At 41.7% G+C, this 19,718-nt stretch overlaps 2 protein-coding genes across 2 annotated transcripts in view; one reads left to right on the top strand and one right to left on the bottom strand.

Annotated features, from left to right (window-relative positions):
• LOC108574759 (junctophilin-1-like) overlaps positions 1 to 5,023 on the bottom strand; it is a 61,418-nt gene extending 56,395 nt beyond the window's left edge. The window contains exons 1-2 of the mRNA XM_017937400.1: positions 4,040 to 5,023; positions 2,528 to 3,102 (exon numbers count right to left, since the gene is read on the bottom strand). Coding sequence (XP_017792889.1) covers positions 2,528 to 2,838 — 311 coding nt within the window. The 5' untranslated portion in view covers positions 2,839 to 3,102; positions 4,040 to 5,023. The remainder of the gene's footprint in view (positions 1 to 2,527; positions 3,103 to 4,039) is intronic.
• An 11,447-nt stretch (positions 5,024 to 16,470) lies between these two features.
• Positions 16,471 to 19,297, top strand: LOC108574756 (cytochrome B5-like protein). Its single transcript, XM_017937397.1, has 2 exons — positions 16,471 to 16,531; positions 18,397 to 19,297. Exons 1-2 carry the CDS (start codon positions 16,503 to 16,505, stop codon positions 18,890 to 18,892), a joined length of 525 nt encoding a protein of 174 aa, XP_017792886.1. The 5' UTR covers positions 16,471 to 16,502; the 3' UTR covers positions 18,893 to 19,297.
• The last annotated feature ends 421 nt before the right edge of the window (positions 19,298 to 19,718 follow it).

Raw genomic sequence — 19,718 nt, forward strand, 5'->3', positions numbered from 1 at the left:
ATGGAGTGAAATGGTCTGAGCCGTGGTTTTATTGTAGGCTAGCTTAAACTACCCTGCGTTGCCTGGGTCTCTTGTACACACATATAATGCACCGTGTTTTCGGGATCGTGGCACGGTAAAAGTAAGTCGAAAATATGGAATGAAATTTGTTCGAGAAAATTAGATTTAAAAATTCGTCTACTTTTTTTTATTTGGAAGTGTTCGATCTCAGTCGTTTCAGAAACCGTGGTACAACCGGAAATAACGTGATTCCTCGTGTAAAATTAAATCGAAAGTATGGAATGAAAATTGTACAAGAAAATTGGTTTTAAAGATTCGTCCACATTTTTTATTTGTGAGTCTTCGATCTCAGTCCATTCGATTTGCACCATATTTCTGAGATCAAGTTGAAGAAAGCGAAGGGGATAGTGTAAATCTTGTAGCAATTCAAGCTACAGTTGACGAAACTCGAAGAGGTTTCAAAGAAGTTGAAGGTAACCTTGAGAAAATCTAACGTCGTCACCTTGATGATCCATCGAAACCAATGACAAAAGAACTGCTCATCTGTCCACTAACAACGAAAGCAATAGAGAAGGTCACGTTGTGCGTGACCACCCTGTATTATACACGATCCTTCGATCCTCCACAACGAAAGACGTCAGAGTTGCTTGTTTCGCGCCGTTCATCGTTTCTGGCTGAAAGATTCACGCTGGATAAAGGCTGGAAACGAACATCGATGTAAATGAATCTGGTTCAGCCTCGTCAGTTGTCTGCCGAGCGAGCATGCACGAGTATCCCGAGGATACATCAGCCACCATCCACGTCTCGATCGAGCTCGAAGGCTTCTATCTCGAGAGATGGGTACCTCTTCTTCGGGATTTCTAAACGGAGATTAAAAGAATATCACGTTTGAAAGACAGAGAGAAAGAAACACCAGGAGACAATCCTTGAAATATTCGCGTCTATTTCGACCTAGCCTTCCGTTCCCTACTCCGACTCGAACCTCCATTTTATTATTCCTCGAACCCTAACTACGTCGAAACAGGGGAAAGCTTTTTCTTGGGGAGCAAAATGAGATCTTCCGGCATTTCTATCCATCCAGAAACAGAGGAAATACGTAGAGCGTGGGGTAGAGTGACTAGGCTTAAGGAGCGATTTCTCGTGCAGGAATAAATTGGAAATATGGAAGAGAATTTATTTTCCCCCATTTTATCGTGGATTTTACAGAGCGGCCCATAAATCGTTTTACCATTTTAATTTGTGAAATTTTATAGAAAATATGTAGTAAAGAAAAGGTTGTTGAATGTTTGAACGACGAAACGACTTTCGAAATTTGACAGGAGAATTTTGAAACGTGTAATAAAATTTATAAATGGTAAAATGAGTTATGGACCCAGGTATATCTATAGACGACTTCTATGAAACTTCTGCTGGTCTTTCAGTGAAAATATTTTTCACTATCGGCACATACTTAAGGAATGACCTAATAGATCGTGCTTTATCGAGAATGTCCTCCACGTGAATCGGAAATTGGCGGAAGTCGGTGGCGCTTCTATTAATTAAATTTAAGATCCGCGTTCAATACCGAGAACGGCACGGTGCAGCTAATGAAAGACGGCTTATCCAATCTCGGTATTAACAATGTACACAGAGACTGGCTCAACCGAGATCCATGCTAATCCGTGACGAGCAGAAAGAGCGAGAGAGAGAGAGAGAGAGAGCAGCGTGGTTTTTGTTTAGATCGCGATAGCGCACCAGCCACTCTGGCAGTTGCGAGGCTTTTGTAATATTTGATATGCCTTTGGAAACAATTTCGTCCCCCTTTTTGTTCCACGGAATTAAAGCTTCAAATTATTTTCTTCATTTTAGAAACGTTTCCTGTATTATCTCGTGTAATGGTGATAATATTAAGACAGCGTTACTGCGTGATCGTAAAGAGAGAGGCAACTAAATGAAGTGATTGAAAGACAAGGGATTAGACTTAAAATATGCAAGAAAAAAGTCGCCTTAAATTTGGAAGTATCACAAAACAGAATTCAACGAAAAAAGTAATTAAAATATTCCATAGGAGAGCTGTACTTGATCAGATCTCTGTTTGGCTCTGGCAGTGGCATAACAGAAAAACTAAATTTTAAATACTGATCACATAATCTGATCTATTCTCTGATATAAAACTAATAAAGTCGCAAAAGTGCCATTTTACACGATAAAAGTACCGTATCTACAGACTCTACTTGCAAAAGCAACAAAAAATTGACCCCACTCTTATTGCCAAACAACGAGATCACAGTCTTCAGCTTGACACAATTCAAGTCTAAAAAAAGCAGACTCTATCCAAATAAAAGAATTCAATACAAATAACAATATCTCCTAAAAGAGAAAACTTCCAAAAGAACAGAGATCAGAGATCTTAACAAGCAACCAGAAAACACAATCGAACTCTTGATCGTTAGCTTGAAGAGCAACGAGAGGAGGGGCAAGAGAGAGTAGCGAGGTGTTGGTTGAAAGCATGCCAAAAATAAATAAGAAACCGAACGTGTAATCTCACCTAGGCCAGGTGTAGACACCAGAGACCTCGAAGCCATAGTGCCAGCTACCAGAGTATGCACCTTGGCCCTTGGGTCCTGTGCACACGCCGTGTCCATGAGCCTTTCCGTCCTCCCAACCGCCGCAGTAGGTGCCGCCATCGTCGAAATCGAATCTGCCTCCATTCACCTGGGCACGATTTGACGCCGCCGTGGCGGTACCTGTCGCTCCAGGTTGGGCCGTGCTTATGCCACCTGTTTGAGTGTATTGGGCACCACCAGCTACCCCGTTCGGTGCCCCGGACTGTTGGCCAGACTGTGGCTGCTGCTGCATCTCTTCTCACCGCCGCCACCACCACCACCACTACCACCACCTCCACCTCCTTAAAATTCTTCCCCCACCACCGACGTCGTAATCTTCGTCTTTTTTTTCTTCGTCTTCGTCTTCGTCGTCTTCGTCGTCGTTATTGTCGTTGTGCTGGCCCGTTAGCAAAAATCGCACGCGCGTCCCCCTGCTGTTGAACGTTGTCGCTCCGTCATCCTTCCGTTCGTCCGACTCCACGTTTCTTCCTGTCTCACGCGTGCCACCGACGGATCTCTGTAAGATCACACGAACAAATCCTCTGTTGATCACTAAAGCGTCCACCGGGATAGCGAAACGTGTGCACGTATACTCGAAACCTTTTCTTTTTTTCGCCTTTATTTGGGGGGGAGAGGGTGGAGGATTCGCGCTTTTAATCGCGAATCGCGCGTGCGTTTAATTTTCTATCTAGTTTCGCAAGGGAGCGAACGTATATGTATACAGAGGTCTACTTGTGTGCGAGTGTATATTTTCGTGCGATCATTCGACGAGAGAGAGACTCGCGAGTGGTGTCGGTAATAAATCGGGTAGATGAACGATTTGAAAAACGACCGATTAAGTGAGTTGATTTGATCGCGAAGGAGGATCGATTCTATAGGAGAGATCGGTCAGATTTTGGATGTCAAGGATACGAGTTTTTCTCTTCTTTGTGTACCATCTATAAATAACCGAAAATCAGCCCGAAGCGAGGCTAGACGAGTGAGAACGCTCTAGGATTCGACACGGGTTAATTTTAGTCGCCGGACAGCAACGGACCAGCAGAGAGAAACATCATCCCGAGTGCTTAGAAACGATCACAGCCGCGGACCAAGATCCCTCGACTCCCCTGCGAAACTCTTTTAGGGTTAGGTTCAGCGCGGCCTTGAAACCATTCGTACACGCCGTATCGATATACACGAACTCTACCAACTTGCTAATAGATCCTTTTCTTTTTTTTTTTTTCACTTCCTCCTTCTCATCGTCGTCCCCTGAACAATTCACCATACGAACGTTCACCCCAACTGAAGATCACTTAAGAGAGAGGGAGAACAAAAAGAAAAAAGAAGTTTCTCGAGCACTCGATCAGCTGATTCGTTTCTTTTTTTCTCGCGTCACACGACACAACAGCGAGAGAGAAAAACGGTTCCCCCCCCGTCACACCTATACTTAATTCGATCTAGATCGAGTGCAGCACCTGTGGCTGACCAGCACAGAGGGAACAGCACACTGAACGCACGACTCGAGCAGTTTCCGTCTGCGTGCGTTCGACGTCCACCACGATGATACCAGAAGAGGATACGTCGTCGAACGGTTTTTCGTCGAACTTGTCGAAACTCGACGGCCGTACAGCAGCCGCGGTTTCGCCGTCCGTCTGACGCCGTTACGCAACGCTTCTATAAGCATCCGTGATCCGCTCGGAATGTGGCCCTCTCTCTCTTGCTCTACAGTTCTCCCGCTCGATTTCTCTCTTTCTATCTTATTCCTCCTCCCTCTATCTGTCTCTGTTCCACTGGTTTGCTTGATTCTGGTGTGTCAGTTCGGTTGAACGAAGGCGCGAAACCTCGATAGATCGAAGGGAACAGAGTTGAAGAGAGAGAGAGAGAGAGAGAGGGGGAGAGAAAACACGTCTCTATTAGCTCCTCGTGCCTTTCCTTCCCTTTCCTCCCTTGATCGTCGGAATTCTCAAGAAGAGGATTCTTCTCGTTTGTGCCTGGGTCCTCCTACGTTGCGACACAGTGAATCAGCCAGCGCCTGGCTGCTCTTCTTCCTACATGCGGACTACTCCTGTGTCGGGTCTTAAAATATTCACTAGACTTCACGAGGTTCGCGAGCAACCGGGAATGTAGAGCGATTCCTCGCTTCGACCTGTTCCCCTTTCTCTCTTTCTTCGCGTTTTCACCCTTGGATCTCGCGGCTACCTCCAAACGTACAGAGAAGAAGAGAACGCACGGTTTCTCTGCGATATTCGTTCTAGCTCTCTTGCCTCGTCGATTCACGATTCTTAGCGAACACTGATAACATAATCGCCGTTCCCGTCTTCCTGTTAATCGTGATGCGAGCAGTTGTCATGATCGAAACGCAAGCACCCACAGCACAACCGGTGTGTTGGTCGCGACGTCGACGTAAACCGTTCTAGACACGATCCACCACGTACGTCCGCTCTAGCGATGCTAGAGCGGTGCCTCGGCTCGCGCTCAAAAAGCCTCTCGAGGCTAGCTGGCTAGGAGCTTCTATTTTTACCATGGGGTGGCGAATTGTTCCCCACGCCGCCAGCGGCTCGCGAGGCGGCAGCTCGAGCGGGCCGGAGGTTCGCCAATGCGACCGGGTTCAAACCGTTTTATAAATAGGAGGAGTGGTTCTCGCGCCGCCACGGAAAATCGGCGCACCATTTCACGGAATACGGATTTTCGATGATTCCTCTCTTTTAGACAACGGTGGACCAGGTTACCTGTTAGTGGACGGAAGAATAGGCGCTCGAGATTCTTGCTGATCCTTTCAGTTACGGAGTTGCCCCCATTTGCCCCTATCTACCTTTTCTTCTCCCTCTTTCGAAAATATGAGAAATTTTTTTCGATGGAAGGTCTTCTTTCTTTCCTTTTTTTTTTTTTTGGAATTTGGGGGAAATTGAAGTGAAATTATTTGATGTAGAATTATCGACTCAAAATCGTCGTAGTTTTTTAGAGAGGGAATTCGTCAGTGGATAATTGGAAAGGATATTGAAATTGTGTTTGATTTTGTTTTGTATATAAATATTGAAGTTTGTAAGAAAAGGTGCCGAATTAATTTCTACACTTGATATGTAGTATAAACGTCTTGTTTGCATTCGATCACTCATGGATCACTGTCTGAGGCGCAATCTGTGTTGGGATTTAGCTGGTTGATGCAGTAATTTGAATGGTTTGGAAGAAAGAATTTTTTACCACCTAACTGATATACTTTTAATCACTTCCGTATTGTGATATACATGTGTGTATTGTTCGTAAAATTATATAGCAACGAAGGAAACGGCGTACGACAGATGAGAATCATTTAGACATCTGAAAGTTGTCTTCATTTCTTTTAAAATGGTACTTTATAGATTTGATATAAAATTTGGAAAGAATACTGAATTCAGATATCATCAAGTTGGAGATGTCTAAATTAGGCGCATATGTTTTTACTGATTTAAATGGAAACTTTGTCAGTACTGTCCATGTTGTGAAAGACTTTTCTTCTTGAAGCAAGTTGCAAGTAAATGGAACATCCGTTGACAAACGCGGGATCCGGTAGAACAGCAGAAATTCATTCTACGAAAGATTAGATTAAGAAAAGACGCGTTCTCCTATTTTCTTCACCTACTTCACCTATAGAACCCTAAACGATCAATTTCCTTCCCTATTTTCCACATTCCAATCTAACCTTTAAAAGTCGCATAACTTCAAAGCTTTCTATCTGTAACACACGTCCAGGCTGTTTGGGTGGCTCGATTCATTCGAGGTGTTCGTGTTCCCGATTAACCAGACGTCTTGTAGAACACGTGTACCGAAGCGTGATGTAGATAAAAATTGATGGTATTTAGAAATAGAATCCGCGAGGCAGCGTAGCAGAGCCTCTGAATCGAGATTCCTAAGGTTACGTGCCAGAGGCGAATACATCCATCTTTTCAATTAACATAACTCTTTGATCGATGATACGCTGGGAAAAATTCAAGAGAGTCGATAACGGTGGCTATAAATGGCGTTAGGATATCGTGGGATGAGTGGCTTATCCAAATCCATGCGATTACTAATTCACATATGGGAGAAGTTACGTGTCTGGAATGCCTTACTGACTCAGTGGTCAATGAATGTGTAAGGAATAGAGTCAACAATCACATTTAGCTCACCTATTCACGGAACCAGAAACTTCGGAATAAAATTATAATTAGTTTATAAAACACTCGAAAGCTTCGTTGGGCGATTTTACCAAGAGATGTTCGTATTATTCACTATATACATATATCGACAATCGTATCTAGCACACTTGTAGGGGAAACCCGGATACATGGGTAAAACCGTGACCTACTATTATTTATAAAAAGGGTTTAAAATATTCCCGCGGCAATGCAGTCATCGATTGACGTCATTTTGATTAGTGCGTAAACGAAATATGATCGCGATACATACGTGCCTTCTAAAGTTATGATACTTTATGTGTTTGCGAGTGCTCTGATCTAATTTTCACCGAATTATAAACTGTACAATTGCTGATATTGTTTAAATAACTACTTTTCGATACGAATTATGCTGTTCATCGTGTAACGAGTATGTAAAAGGATTTTTTTTTTCAATTCGTCATGGTGGTATCAGTAATCTGTAATATTTAAAAAATTGCATACTGGGGCGAAACTGTTCGTGTTACAAACGCATTAACATTATGAAAACAGTATTTCTGATAGATACTACTCGACCGTGTTTTTTCATTCATAATGCATCGTAGAATTTTAATTTCACTTTATTTTTAGACTCCAACAAAATGCATTGCAATTACGAAAGAACCATAACACGGCAATCTTGGTGCATTCAGATAGAACGAAGGTTAGGTGTAGTGTAAAATTTGCTCTGGGTGGGCCCGTGAAAGCTGCACTGGTTGGGGATGTAAAGAATCGGATAAATTCGAATGTTACAGATGTTAAGGGCAATATTGGATACTGTATCCGGTTCTACCCACGCCTCGGGGTAAAACCGTAAATTCGCAGCTCTTCGTAAAATTGTTATTTTCAGGATTTTCTCCTTTTTGTAAAAATTTTGTTGTGCCATTTTATCGTGAAAGTCCCAGCTTTACCCTAGTCTCTCCTACACGAACCAAGAAATTCTAGAATAAAATTCGGGTTAGAAAACGTTGGAAAGTTTCCTCCCTCTATTTTTCACCAAAGGAAGACAAATATCGTGAACTACATGAGAAATCGAGGAACACATGCAATCCAAGTCGAGGCTAGTATTGCTTACTGCGAACGTTCAATCGTCTCGAAACGAGCCTTTAGAAGCGAGATTTCGATCGACCCGAGGGTGGAAAGCACAGCTATAGCCGGTGCATAGGGCTGCATTTTTGATGCTGCACATGCGATGTCGGTCAGTTACTTCGCTCTCTCGGCCGAGAAGTAGGCTTGCTTGAATTTATTAGAATACATCGCCGGTGTCAACGATCCTCGTGAAACGTGCCTCTTCCAAGGTAGAGGACCAGATAGTTTCTGTGATCGAAACCACGTAGACACTGTCCTCGTCGCTTTTTTATGTAACAGAAATCGATACTCTACTAGTTGGTACCCTAAGTTGGTACCCCATAAATCTACGGTCTTTTATTTTTGGAAAATACTGGGTTCGTACCCTCCAAATCTAGGGACTTTTATTTTTGGAAAATCCGGGGTTGGCACCCCTGACATTCGGGTACTTTAATTTTTGTATAGTTCTAAATTGTTATCCCTGCGATCTAGGGATCATTATTTTTTGGAAAATCGTGGGTCGATATCGCTGAAATTCAGGGACTTTTATTTTTGGGAAAACCTGAATTGGTATCTTTGATATCCAGGGACTTTAATTTTTGAGAAGGCCTTAATTGGTACCCCTGAAATCTAGGAACCATTATTTTTTGACAAATCCTGAACCGATTTCTTTGAAATTCAGGGACTTTTATTTCTGGATAATCCTAGGTTGGTAGTCCCAAGAAGATTCGGGGGAGGCCAAAGGGGGTCAGCGAAGGAAATAATCCGCAGAAGAAGTGTCCGAAAGAACAAGAAATACGACCGACAGCATCCAAGTAGCAAAGTCGAAGAGGAAGAAGAAGAAAACGAAGAAGAAGGAAAGAACGCGCGAGTGGAGAAGGGTATCGAGACTCGCGGCGCTCGAGACGATCTGACGAATCAAAATTGAGAAGTGTGACGGTGAACGAATTGACCGAGAAAACTGAAAGGATTCGATTCGTGAAACACAGAGGAAACATGCTTCGTAGAGGGGAATTACGAGACGGGGGAAGCCGGGTACAGCAAACAGACAACGTCTATCATGCGCTCGCGATAAAATAAACGGAAGAAAGCAATCTGGAACGGCGGCGAAATGAATAAAAGATTACCAGGCTAACGACAAGACGAGACGAAAGTGAGGGGAAGCGCTTATTCGCGCTTGTTAAAAAGGGTAGAAAAAAAGTAGGAAGAAGAGGAAGAAAAAGGAGGAGAGGCTGGAAGGTAAGGAAAAGAAGAATAGAGGAAGGAAATGAGAGGAAAACAAATAGTACAACGCGAGAATGCGTACAAATGAAAACAAACGAACAGGAGGCACACGGTGGATAAAGTATGATATCGTTTATGCGTATCTTTGCGTGCCCGGTTGAACGAAACAAAAGGAACGCCGTCTAAGAAGGGTCGGAAGGGAATCGTAGAAAGAAGAAGCAGGGCAAAATGAGAAAAAACAATTAGCTTTGTTTTTTTTTTATGTATATATATATATAACAGAAATACTCGTTCCGCGTCTATTGTTGCACGCAACCAGGAGAGAAATAATATGACGCGTTCACCGGTGGACGACGATGAAGCTTCTCATGTTCGCCGATGCGGCCGGGAGAAAAAGAAAAGAGGCTACAAAGCGCCTGTACACCCTCATTATTAAAATAACTCCTCTTCGAGGATCGTTCGCGCCTCGAGAGACGCTTGTTCGAGTGCCAGATTCAGATCGAGCCGTTTTTTTCCCCCCTGTTCTTTCTTTCGCGGAAAATCGGGGAATATTCGAAGGGATGACGTTTCTTTCTTGCTCACGCTTTCTTTTTTTCGGGCGGTTGGAAATGTTAGAGGCCAGACGTGCGACGCCCTCGTTCCACGCATGCCTCGTGCACCTGCGGACGCGTACGACCGCACACCGTGGCTGCGAATTGCATCGTCGTGGCGTAGCGGTGGACATTGACGGTGTCACCGGGACGTTGATTATGCCGTTCCGACTATATAGCATCACGATCACGCGGTACACACGCGGGGACAGCCGCAACGAGGTACCCGAGGAATCTCGTCCGATGATAGAATTCGAAAATCGAATACAATCGATATTCTTCTGTGCGACGAAAGACAAAGGTTTGGCAGGAACGTGTCGATGAGGAAAGCGAAACGCTGCTTACTTCTATCTTACAGGAAGTATTTGAAAATGTGCAGGTATATCGAACGAGTAATCGACTGACCTAGCCGATGTTTCAACTGGGAGAGAATAAGAATTTCGCCGAGGATTCGTGAACAACGCGAAGCTCGAGGAGTCTTCCGTGTAGAGTTTGATCGACAAGGAACCGATTAACGAGTATTTTCTGAGAAGTATAATTTTGCATCAGTTGCATGGGAATCGTGTGATGAAAAGAATGGACGAGGAACGCAAGTCCATAAATGGACTACTCCTATTCCACGAGAATAATCTGAATGAAGAGCTCGTGTGAGAGTAACTCATTAACCTAGTCGATATTTAAACCACGAGCCACTGCGATATTTTCTAAACACGAACCTCATCTCGGCTACCCTAATTCCCCAAAAACCATCGAAATGCAGCGAACTGTACATGGACTACTCCTGTTTCGTGAGAATAATCCAAATGAAAAGCTGATGCGAGAGTAACTCATTAACCTAGTCGATCTTTAAACCACAAATTACCACATTTCTCTAATATGAATACACGAGGTGTGTCTAAAAAGTGATGAGACACCAGTCGAGACGTACACCTCCAGTGGTAGTTTCAATTCGATAATGTTAACACGTGGGATTTTACGAGTGGTGCAAGTGTGTGTGTGTGTTAGCGAGGCGTCACGAAAATGGAACAACGGCCTGAGATTGCTCTTGGATGCTGTCACACTGCGCTGCCTGTGAACGAGTTTTTAGCCAATAAGGTTATTCCCCTGATCTGAGTGCATGTGACTTCTTCCTGTTCCCAAAACACAAAATCTATCTGAAAGATCTTCATCTTGAAGCTCTGAACAACATTCGAACTAAAAACAGTGTCAGTTTAACACCAACAACGCTGTTATTTCAGAAATGAGAATAACGTCTCCAGCAATGTATTACTTCCCAAGTGAATTATCCCGAAGAGTACAATGTTCAGAAAATTACTCTCGCTACTTTTTGGATACACCTCGTCTACCCCAATTCCCCAAGAAAACACAACCCACTGAAACATTCCAGCAGCGAGAACAACGTCTCCAGCAGTGAATTGCAGTTATTTAAAAAAAAGAAACAGTCTCACTACTTGTTAGACACACCTCGTCTACCCTAATTCCCCAAGAAACCCATCGAAAAACACACCTAAACCATGGTCCATCGAACTGGCACAGCACACGCGACCCAAAAATACTCCATAAAAATCGTACGGTCCATCGGTGTTATCCCGAGGAGCGCAGCTGCAAGCATCACCAAAGAAAACACACGGAAATAGAGCGAAGACACCGCGAAGAGAAGAACGGGCTAGAAGATCATTTGTACGAGAAGGAGGAAGTTGGTAAAATCCCGATGAAAGAAAAAAAAAAATACCACCCGGGACCACCCTCGCGAATTCAACATACACACGTTGCACATGCTCCACCTAGAGCACTACCGGCGGCTCTCAAAGCGCTCCTGGTCCTAGCACTTCCGGTCGATCGATCCGCGCGACACGTGCGGCTTCCCCGACGACGCTGCTTCTGGTGTGTGTCGCGCACCATGCACGCACTGCTTGGCCCGCTGGAAAAACACGTTGTGCGTTTTTCCGCACACGTGCGCCCCGGCTCGCATACGACACTTGTCGGCGCACCTCTCGCAGCTGCGCCACCGCACCGCATTCACGCATGCAACCCCCTGCTGCTGCGGCACAGGCACACGCACTCAACCAGACAGACGCACCGTTTCGTCGATACCGATATTCCGCGAATTATACCACGAGTATAGATATATACACATATATATATACATACATATATTATACATATGTTATGTATATATTATGTACACATAAATAAATATATATTATTATATCTCACGGAGTTTAAAAAGAAAAGAGGAAATTTTTCCGACCGACAGGGTGCAATGACGAAATCATGATCTTCTCGATGAAACGTGTGGTGTGGCGTCTCGACGCTCCAGCATCAGGGGGAGGGGAGGATAAATCCAACACGGTGACAAAACTATCGGTACCAACGTTGATTATATTCCTCTATTGTATTAACACCAACAGATCTCACTATACATTTGACTGTTTACGTACAGCTTCTCTTTTCTCGATCGTTTCCACGGATTTGTTCGTCGTCGTAGTAGGGTCGTCTCTTCTCTCGTTTCTTTCTTTCTCGAACACACTCTGGGGTAGTGTGCTGGTTGTTGCAGTTGTTCCTCCTTCTTGTTACTCTTCTTCTTCTTGAGATTGTACACACACACACACACACACACACACGGTGAAAGAGGTTCTCTCGTTGCAAGGTTGAGTAATGGTATCGTCAGGTTTCTCGAACACGTCCGACAATAATGGTTAGGGTTCGTTTTTGCGTAGTAGAGAAATAATACTCGGACTCGGTTGCCCCTTTGCGTCGTCGACGTACACGCACCGTGGTTACGGGGACGTGCGTCAGGGTGGTGGCATGATTGCAACTATCCAGCCCGTCGTACGTCGCCGTCGGCGCTGCCCTCGACGCCGTGCGACGCCGGCGTCGTGGCGGCCAGAGCCGACCGCTCTCTAGGACACATGCGCTGCTCGATAACCGCTGGCCGCGATTCGTCCGACGCGCCGCCTGCCTTCGGCGGGACCCGCTCAAGTGATCGCCGTCGCGACGCTTCTTTATTGTGTCAGACAATCCTCGTTCACTGGCTTTTCCATTTTTAATTCAATTATCGTCGAAGATGCTTTTTCTTTTCATTTAGTCGACTCTTTTGTGGGAACCGAGGGGGTTTGTTTGGTTGGGAAATGAAACGGCTCGTGGAAGGTGTTTAGGTAGGATTTTGTAATTAGAACGAGATGTTGAAAGGGATTTTGGGGAATACTGTAATTTTCGAATTGAGGAGAAATAGGGAAATTCGGGATATTTTAATTTTTTGTTATTTAATGGTTCTATTATATTGAAATAAAAGAAGTTAATTTGTGGTGGAAGGTATTTAGGTATTAGTTTGGGATTAGAATGAGAAATTGAAAGGGACTCTAGGGAATCTTGAAATTTTTGAATTGAAGAAAAATATGGAAATTTCAATTAAGGATATTTTCATTCTTTCCTGTTTTCTGGTTTGTAGTAATGTATTCATTTATTGAATAAATTTTATGCGGATCGATATGTTTACGTCTATTATATCGAACTAAAAAAATGTTTTAACGATCATTTAATTCCTATAGCGATATATATTACTCACGTATTTTGGAGAATCTCTCAGAAACAAGGAAATCCAAGATATTTGAACCCTTTTCAGTTCACAGTCTCCATTCAAGTCTCACCTATATCAAAATAAAAGAAACAAAAATAAATAAATCTATGAAAATTTATCATTTTTTCTTTCCAAAACAGCCCTTTCGTTTTTCAAAATATTCACTACAAAAGTTCACCGACATTGTTGATCGATGATACGAACAAATTCTTGGAATTCAAGGGATCAATTTATATGTGTATCTCATAAAAATACAAACACAACAAAGAACTACCATTCCATTTAACTTCGAATATAGATATATATCTTCGCGCTAAATCGTACTATTTTTCTTCAAACGATCCTACGAAACTTTCGCAATCGAACTTTTCGCAAAGTTCCGCGCGAAGTTCAACTAAATTATTTCCAAGTATTTTAAATTACAGTCGAACCATTTTTTCTCCCCCTACGTTTCTAGTTTTCCTCGTAGCCTCTGCTGGAATGGAAGTTAGCATTGTCTCGGCGTAATCGAACGAAATCCATGGATCAAAGAAACTTGGTCACCCTCGAGCCGCGCGCACTTGGCTGCGTACATAAACAGGAATATGGAATAAGGGGGACGGTAGAATGCGTTTTACATGCTCGTCGACCAAGCCATGTAGTACATATTTCAAATGTAGGGTAGAATATGTGCGCACTGGTTGGAAAATCGAGGTGTGGCAGCGTTTACTGGAAAATCGAAGGCGACCACTTCTCTAATACGGTTCGTAAAATTCAATAGATGCCCACTGTCGACAAGGGAAACGGGTCATCCGTGGCTTCGTCCTCTTCTTCGCGTAATAATTCGTCGGATAAATCTGTAAATCCTTGGTTAATTGAAAATATACGAAAAAAGTCGAAACTTGGGTCACGTGGACTTTTCGAATATAATTGTCGAATTTATTTTTCGCTTAATTTTGGTGAATTTCGAACGATCGACGGGAGATCGAAGATTAGTGATTAATTTTCGTTTGTTGGAAAACTTTTGTGTAGAGGAATTTTGATGTCGGGAAATTGCAGGTTTCTTCAGACACGATATTGCGTATTAATGAAGGTAAAAGATCAAACGTTGCCGCCTGTTGGCAAGATGTCAGCACGTGGCGACTGGTAACGTCGTACGTATCGACGGACGGTTAGATATCGACGTTGGATGTCACTGCAACCAGATAACCACTGATGTTGCAGAATAATTTATCGAATTTTCCACTGAAAGTACCTTCGCATTTCGTTCTAGTATTTTTCTGCTTTTTATCATACAGAAGGCTACTTTTCTATCGTAGATATTACAGAATTCCCGTATTTTCATTTGAATATAAATTTAGAATTCATTAAAAATGCTTTCATTCGAATTTATATTTAAAATTCATTGAAAATGTATTCGTTTCAATGTATATTTAAAATTCAAGGAAAATATCTTTATTCGAGTTAAAATTTGAAATTCGTTAAAAACGCCTTTACCCGAATTTAAACCTCTATTTTAATTCGTTACTTTTCCATCGTGGATATTGTACAATTCGCGAATTTTCATTCGAACTGAAATTTGAAATTCGCTGATAATATTTTCATTCGAATTTAAATTTAAAATTCGCTAAAAATGTCTTTACTCGAATTGAAATTTCTATTTTGATTTAGCGCTTCGATTATGTAAACCGTGGAAAAATGCTGGAATTATCGCGATAATTTTCCCAGAGATTAAACAGATCGATTGCAGCTCGAGCTTACGTCAACCGATGTAATCGGATTATAATGTCAATAGCGATATTCGATCGTTACAGAAGCTTTTCCTTGACCTCCAGATACTTCATTTTGCAACTACATATTAGGAATCACGTGCCACTGTACAATACAAAGTACGATGAATATTATACTTCGTCGAGGTGTCCCTGATGTAAAGACGATCGATTTGAAAACTGTCTTGTTATCTCGAAGAAAATATTATTCTCGATACGAAGTATAAAGGAAAACAATTGCCAATCGCGCTTAACGTAACTGATGTTCCCACAAGTCAGCGTCGATTTGCTTACCCCTGGAAGAAAGTGATCCTATCATCGTGATTTTAATTTCTCGATTAATCTTTTAACCGTGCTTGTTTATTTTAATTATCGCGTTGTGACGGTGAATTTTTTATTTTACATCGCGTTGTGACACTGGTAAGTACCGATTAATATTATTTCATAATAACTATACATCGCATCGAGTTCGTTTATCTCGTCAGATACATGGTTCATCAGCAGATTCCACTGTGATTCATAAAAAACAATCTAAACGTAAACGTCGATAAAAAAAATGTCTGAAGAAATTACGCTGTATAATATGGAAAATATGACGGTGAGTTTAATTGGACATGACGTAAGATCAAAGAACGTAAGAAGAGAATATTGCAGGCGTAGATTAATCTTCGTTCATTCACATGTCTGTATTTTGACAATTTGCGAGGATTACGATTTATGAAGTTGCTCCTCCTGTTATTACAATCATACGGACGGTAAATTATTACGCAATACGCGGCCATTGGCGTAACCAGACGTAAATCAGATTTATCTCGCGAATGGAGGAACAATAAATCAACAACAATGCACGCTTTCGTAGCAAACGTTTGAGCCTTGATAAGAACATACGGCGTCATACCTCATATTTGTGGAAAATTGCATAATTTCCCGGGTTTATCTACGAATATACTCGCGTGTGGAATGCGGAGTTTAGACGTGAAAAATCCTAAAAGAAACTCACAGCTGTATAATGTGAAATTGTAAATTATATCGTTGTTTCTCTCTCTCTCTCTGCAAATTTATTCCACGTGTCGTTTCCTCCTTTTTATTCATGCGACAGAAATGGAGAATATCGCTTAGAATTAGAAATATAATTTTACAAAAAAATTCTTCGTTACGAACGAAGCAAGATGCGATAAAATTTATGTGTCAATTTTTTCCTCTACCGATGAGGATTACGTGGTTAAAATTTGCTTTGGATATCTCTTACGATCGTTGGGAAAAAGGTACACGATGTTTGACAATCTCACGAGGGAAGTGAATTTTTTCGGAAGAAAATTCTCGCAGCGATGACACCTTCGGTGATGAGAATCGCGTGGAAGTAACGATGTCGCGATTCCAGACACGCAGATCAGTAAGACAGTGCGTAGCGAGGGAACACCTCGGTGGCACGCATCGGGTTTCAACCGGTAATAGAATTATTCTCCATTTCTCGCGAGGGGAATTGATTTCTCGACACGGTTCAGTATTACGTGATATGTTCCTCCGGCGAGGACTCGCGCAGGTATTCGAGGGAAATGGAGGAAAATCGGGAGGAGGAACGAAAGTAATCACTGTTCACGATATTTCCGTCCATTGAAAATTCCATTTGTTCAACTTGCTCACACGTGGTTCTAGTGAAGGAAGTTAGAAAAGTGTCTATTAAGTTGCGTATTAGAGTCTTTCACGATAGTCACTCTCGAGAGTGCTCTCAGATAGTACATCCAGCTCTTCGTTGGTAGACTGAGAAATCTGACTCTCGAGAGCAACTCGCGATAGTTTTGCCCCCAAATAGACACGTAAGTACCTTTGAAAAGAAAAATTCGACACGGGTAAATCTGTCTACCGTAATAATTCAATTGGAAGAATAGAAGTGGGAATTTGATGAAGCCGTGACAGGAAATGTCAAATGAAGATTGCACAAAGTGCTAGGAAATTGCGTAGTGACAAGTGTTTCCAGCATGAACGCAAATATCGTGAGATGTTTCGTCAGATGATATTTTTTCTACCTATTCGTATCGTTTATTATAAAACAGTCCTTATCGCTTGAAAATTGATGTCACTTTTATGAATCACGCTGAACTCTCTCGTCTCAATATTTGTGCGCTCCTTTTAAAAAATCCTTGCTGCGTGAAGAAGAAGTTTCCTGTTAACGAACTTGTGAAACTTCAGAAACAAGCCTCTAACCCAACTAAATTTACAAACTTTCGTAGCTCTAATCGTAAGAGTTTATTCTGTTGAGGAAACATGTGGCTGAAAGTGTTTCGAATAAAATAAAGATAATGTATTGTAAATTAGTAAGAATTCGAGAAAAAAAAGTAGCAAAGCATAGTAGCGGAGCATAACTATAGCTAGAATTTTCAAGAGTTTTGGAATTTTAAGTAATAACTTCTAAGTATTAATCCTTTGCACTCGGAGGTCATTTTGCTGTGGGAAAGGTTGCAAATCGGATTTTTGAAATTTTTTAAAATGATCGTAGAAAGAAACTGTATTATTTTATTCAAATATTCAGTGCATTCTCTGATTATGGAGGTCCATAGATCTGCTGTCTGTCTTGATTAATTATTCACCAAGTGACAATTATTTAGTGTCACTTCTCAGTCGCCACCCGATTGCAAAGGGTTAATAATATTACGTGGATTCTGTAGGATGCAAAAGAAATGGGAAAATAACAGTTTTTTAAAACTAAATGTAATAATAAAAGAAATATTTACTGGTGCACATCTGTAACAGCAATGTAATAGCAGTATTAAATTATAATTAAGTGATTAAACGACAGAAATTTCCTTTATGTAGTAGGAGTTTTACAACAGAAAGCCATGAAATAGATTAAGTATGCAGGTGGTGCTATAGTTTTGCACCGATTCTAAAATGTTTTTCGATTTCATCTAGATATTATTATATATACAGAAAAATTCAATGCTTTTCATCTGAAGTTCATTATTTTCAATGCTTTTTCAAATTACACAATTGGCTTCGTCGAATTATTCTTTCAATGTTGAAAAGTCTTAAGACTGTTAATGTCGCTATAGTTATGCTCCGCAACGTAGAGAAATGTTTCGAATGAACGTAAAGAGACTCTCGTAACAGAAACTAAACGTCAACATTTCTTCTTTTTTAAACGATATTTTATTTTCACACGCATCCAGTCGAATACGAACGAAATTAAAATCGAGAGCAACAACGCGTAGCTAGTCTGACCTCGTTTAAATTGGAATTTCTCGCTCCTTATCTGTTTCCTCGTGAACTTTCCCGCCATTGGTTCCGCAAAACTCGGCACGCGAACTCCAGTCGTTCCCCCTTTCCTCCGAGATTCGTCAGAATGTCAGGGATTTGCGTAACAGTTCGCGTTAATCTGCAATCTCGTCTGTTCTATTCCGCGTCAAAGCACTGACGTGATAAAATGCAGCCATCGACTGTGTTTTCTTTCAGAAGCAACGCTAGCACTGTCGAAGAAATGGATCTGCTAAGTCTCACCTTCAGATCCCTCGATTTGAGGAGTAACAAACCTCAGCCGGAAGATTTTCTCGACTTGAAGAAGCAAAATGTCGCGGACAGAGACGAAGCTTGGAAGAAATTGAGAAGAAGATCGAAACACAGCAAAGAAGAGCCTAGATTGTCACCTAGAGACGATTCTAAGCAGCTGAAGACGATCGGTATGGACGAAGTAGCGTGGCACGACACTGCTGAGAATTGCTGGGTCGTCATCCACGATTTCGTCTACGATTGCACGGATTTCTTGACCAGTCATCCTGGAGGATCGGATGTGATCCTCGAATACGCTGGCAGAGATGCCACTTTGGCGTTCATCGGCACTGGACACTCGTCTATGGCCAGGCAGAGCTTGGAGAGGTACCTGATCGGAGAACTTCCAACGGAAGAGAGGATCTTCCGTGTTCCCAATGGCGTGAAGCTTACTGGATTTTGATAGACTACTTGTTCAGTGGACGGAGATTAATGTTGTTTGTTTTACAAGTAATTTGAAGAACTGTGTGAGTTTTGTGCTGACTTTGTTACCTGGAGGATTAGATAACGGCGATCGAAGTCCAAGATGAACTTGAATTTGTTTCTGTGCTTTAGATTTAACCCTTTCGTTACTAACGGTGGTTATAGTCACTCATCGTCGAGCGCTCGCTATATCCTACCGGTGACTATAGTCATCCATGAAAATTTGATATCTCCAGAGTGACCGGTTTTCTTTTATCGAATTGTTTCGTTGTATTGTCTTAAGAACTGTGAAAATAGAGAAGAAAATAATGTTACTCTGTGACGCCTGAAGCGTACACTGCTGTAGCGAAAGGGTTGATCTTGCGGATTCGATCCGCGTCACTGCCGTCCCATTTTTGGAAGTAATAAATTTATATACATTTTATTCAGTACGTTGTGTTACTTTTTGTACGGTGAAAGTTCGCAGTATTTTGAAGCACTTAGATTTTCATTAGAAAAATAGAAGAATAAATTAGGGTTTAAGTTGATATATGAAGGATTCTCTGAATTACAACGTTTCAAGTAGCAAATATAAAATTTTCATTTGAATTTGCTTCTCCAAGTTAAGAATCATTGTAGATGATATTTATACATAATAGAAACAAAGTGAAAATGATATTTGCACATAATACGAATGAAACGTAGAAATGAGTATTTTCAACTTTAACGATATAAAATAACTTTTTGATATCTCAGTGTTTTGAAAATTTAGCACTTACAGCATTGTGGTATGGAACTCTTCATTTGAGATTCCAAGATTCGATTGA

Source organism: Habropoda laboriosa, unplaced genomic scaffold (genome assembly GCF_001263275.1).
Source record: "Habropoda laboriosa isolate 0110345459 unplaced genomic scaffold, ASM126327v1 scaffold225, whole genome shotgun sequence".
In the NCBI taxonomy this organism is placed as follows: domain Eukaryota; kingdom Metazoa; phylum Arthropoda; class Insecta; order Hymenoptera; family Apidae; genus Habropoda; species Habropoda laboriosa.

What these genes read in the sequence shown, in the direction of transcription:
- LOC108574756 (XM_017937397.1), top strand. Translation starts at nt 16,503, where the DNA reads ATGGAGGAAAATCGGGAGGAGGAACGAAA. An exon ending in AATCGGGAGGAGGAACGAAA is followed by an intron (nt 16,532 to 18,396) that starts GTAATCACTGTT and finishes GTTTTCTTTCAG; the next exon opens with AAGCAACGCTAGCACTGTCG.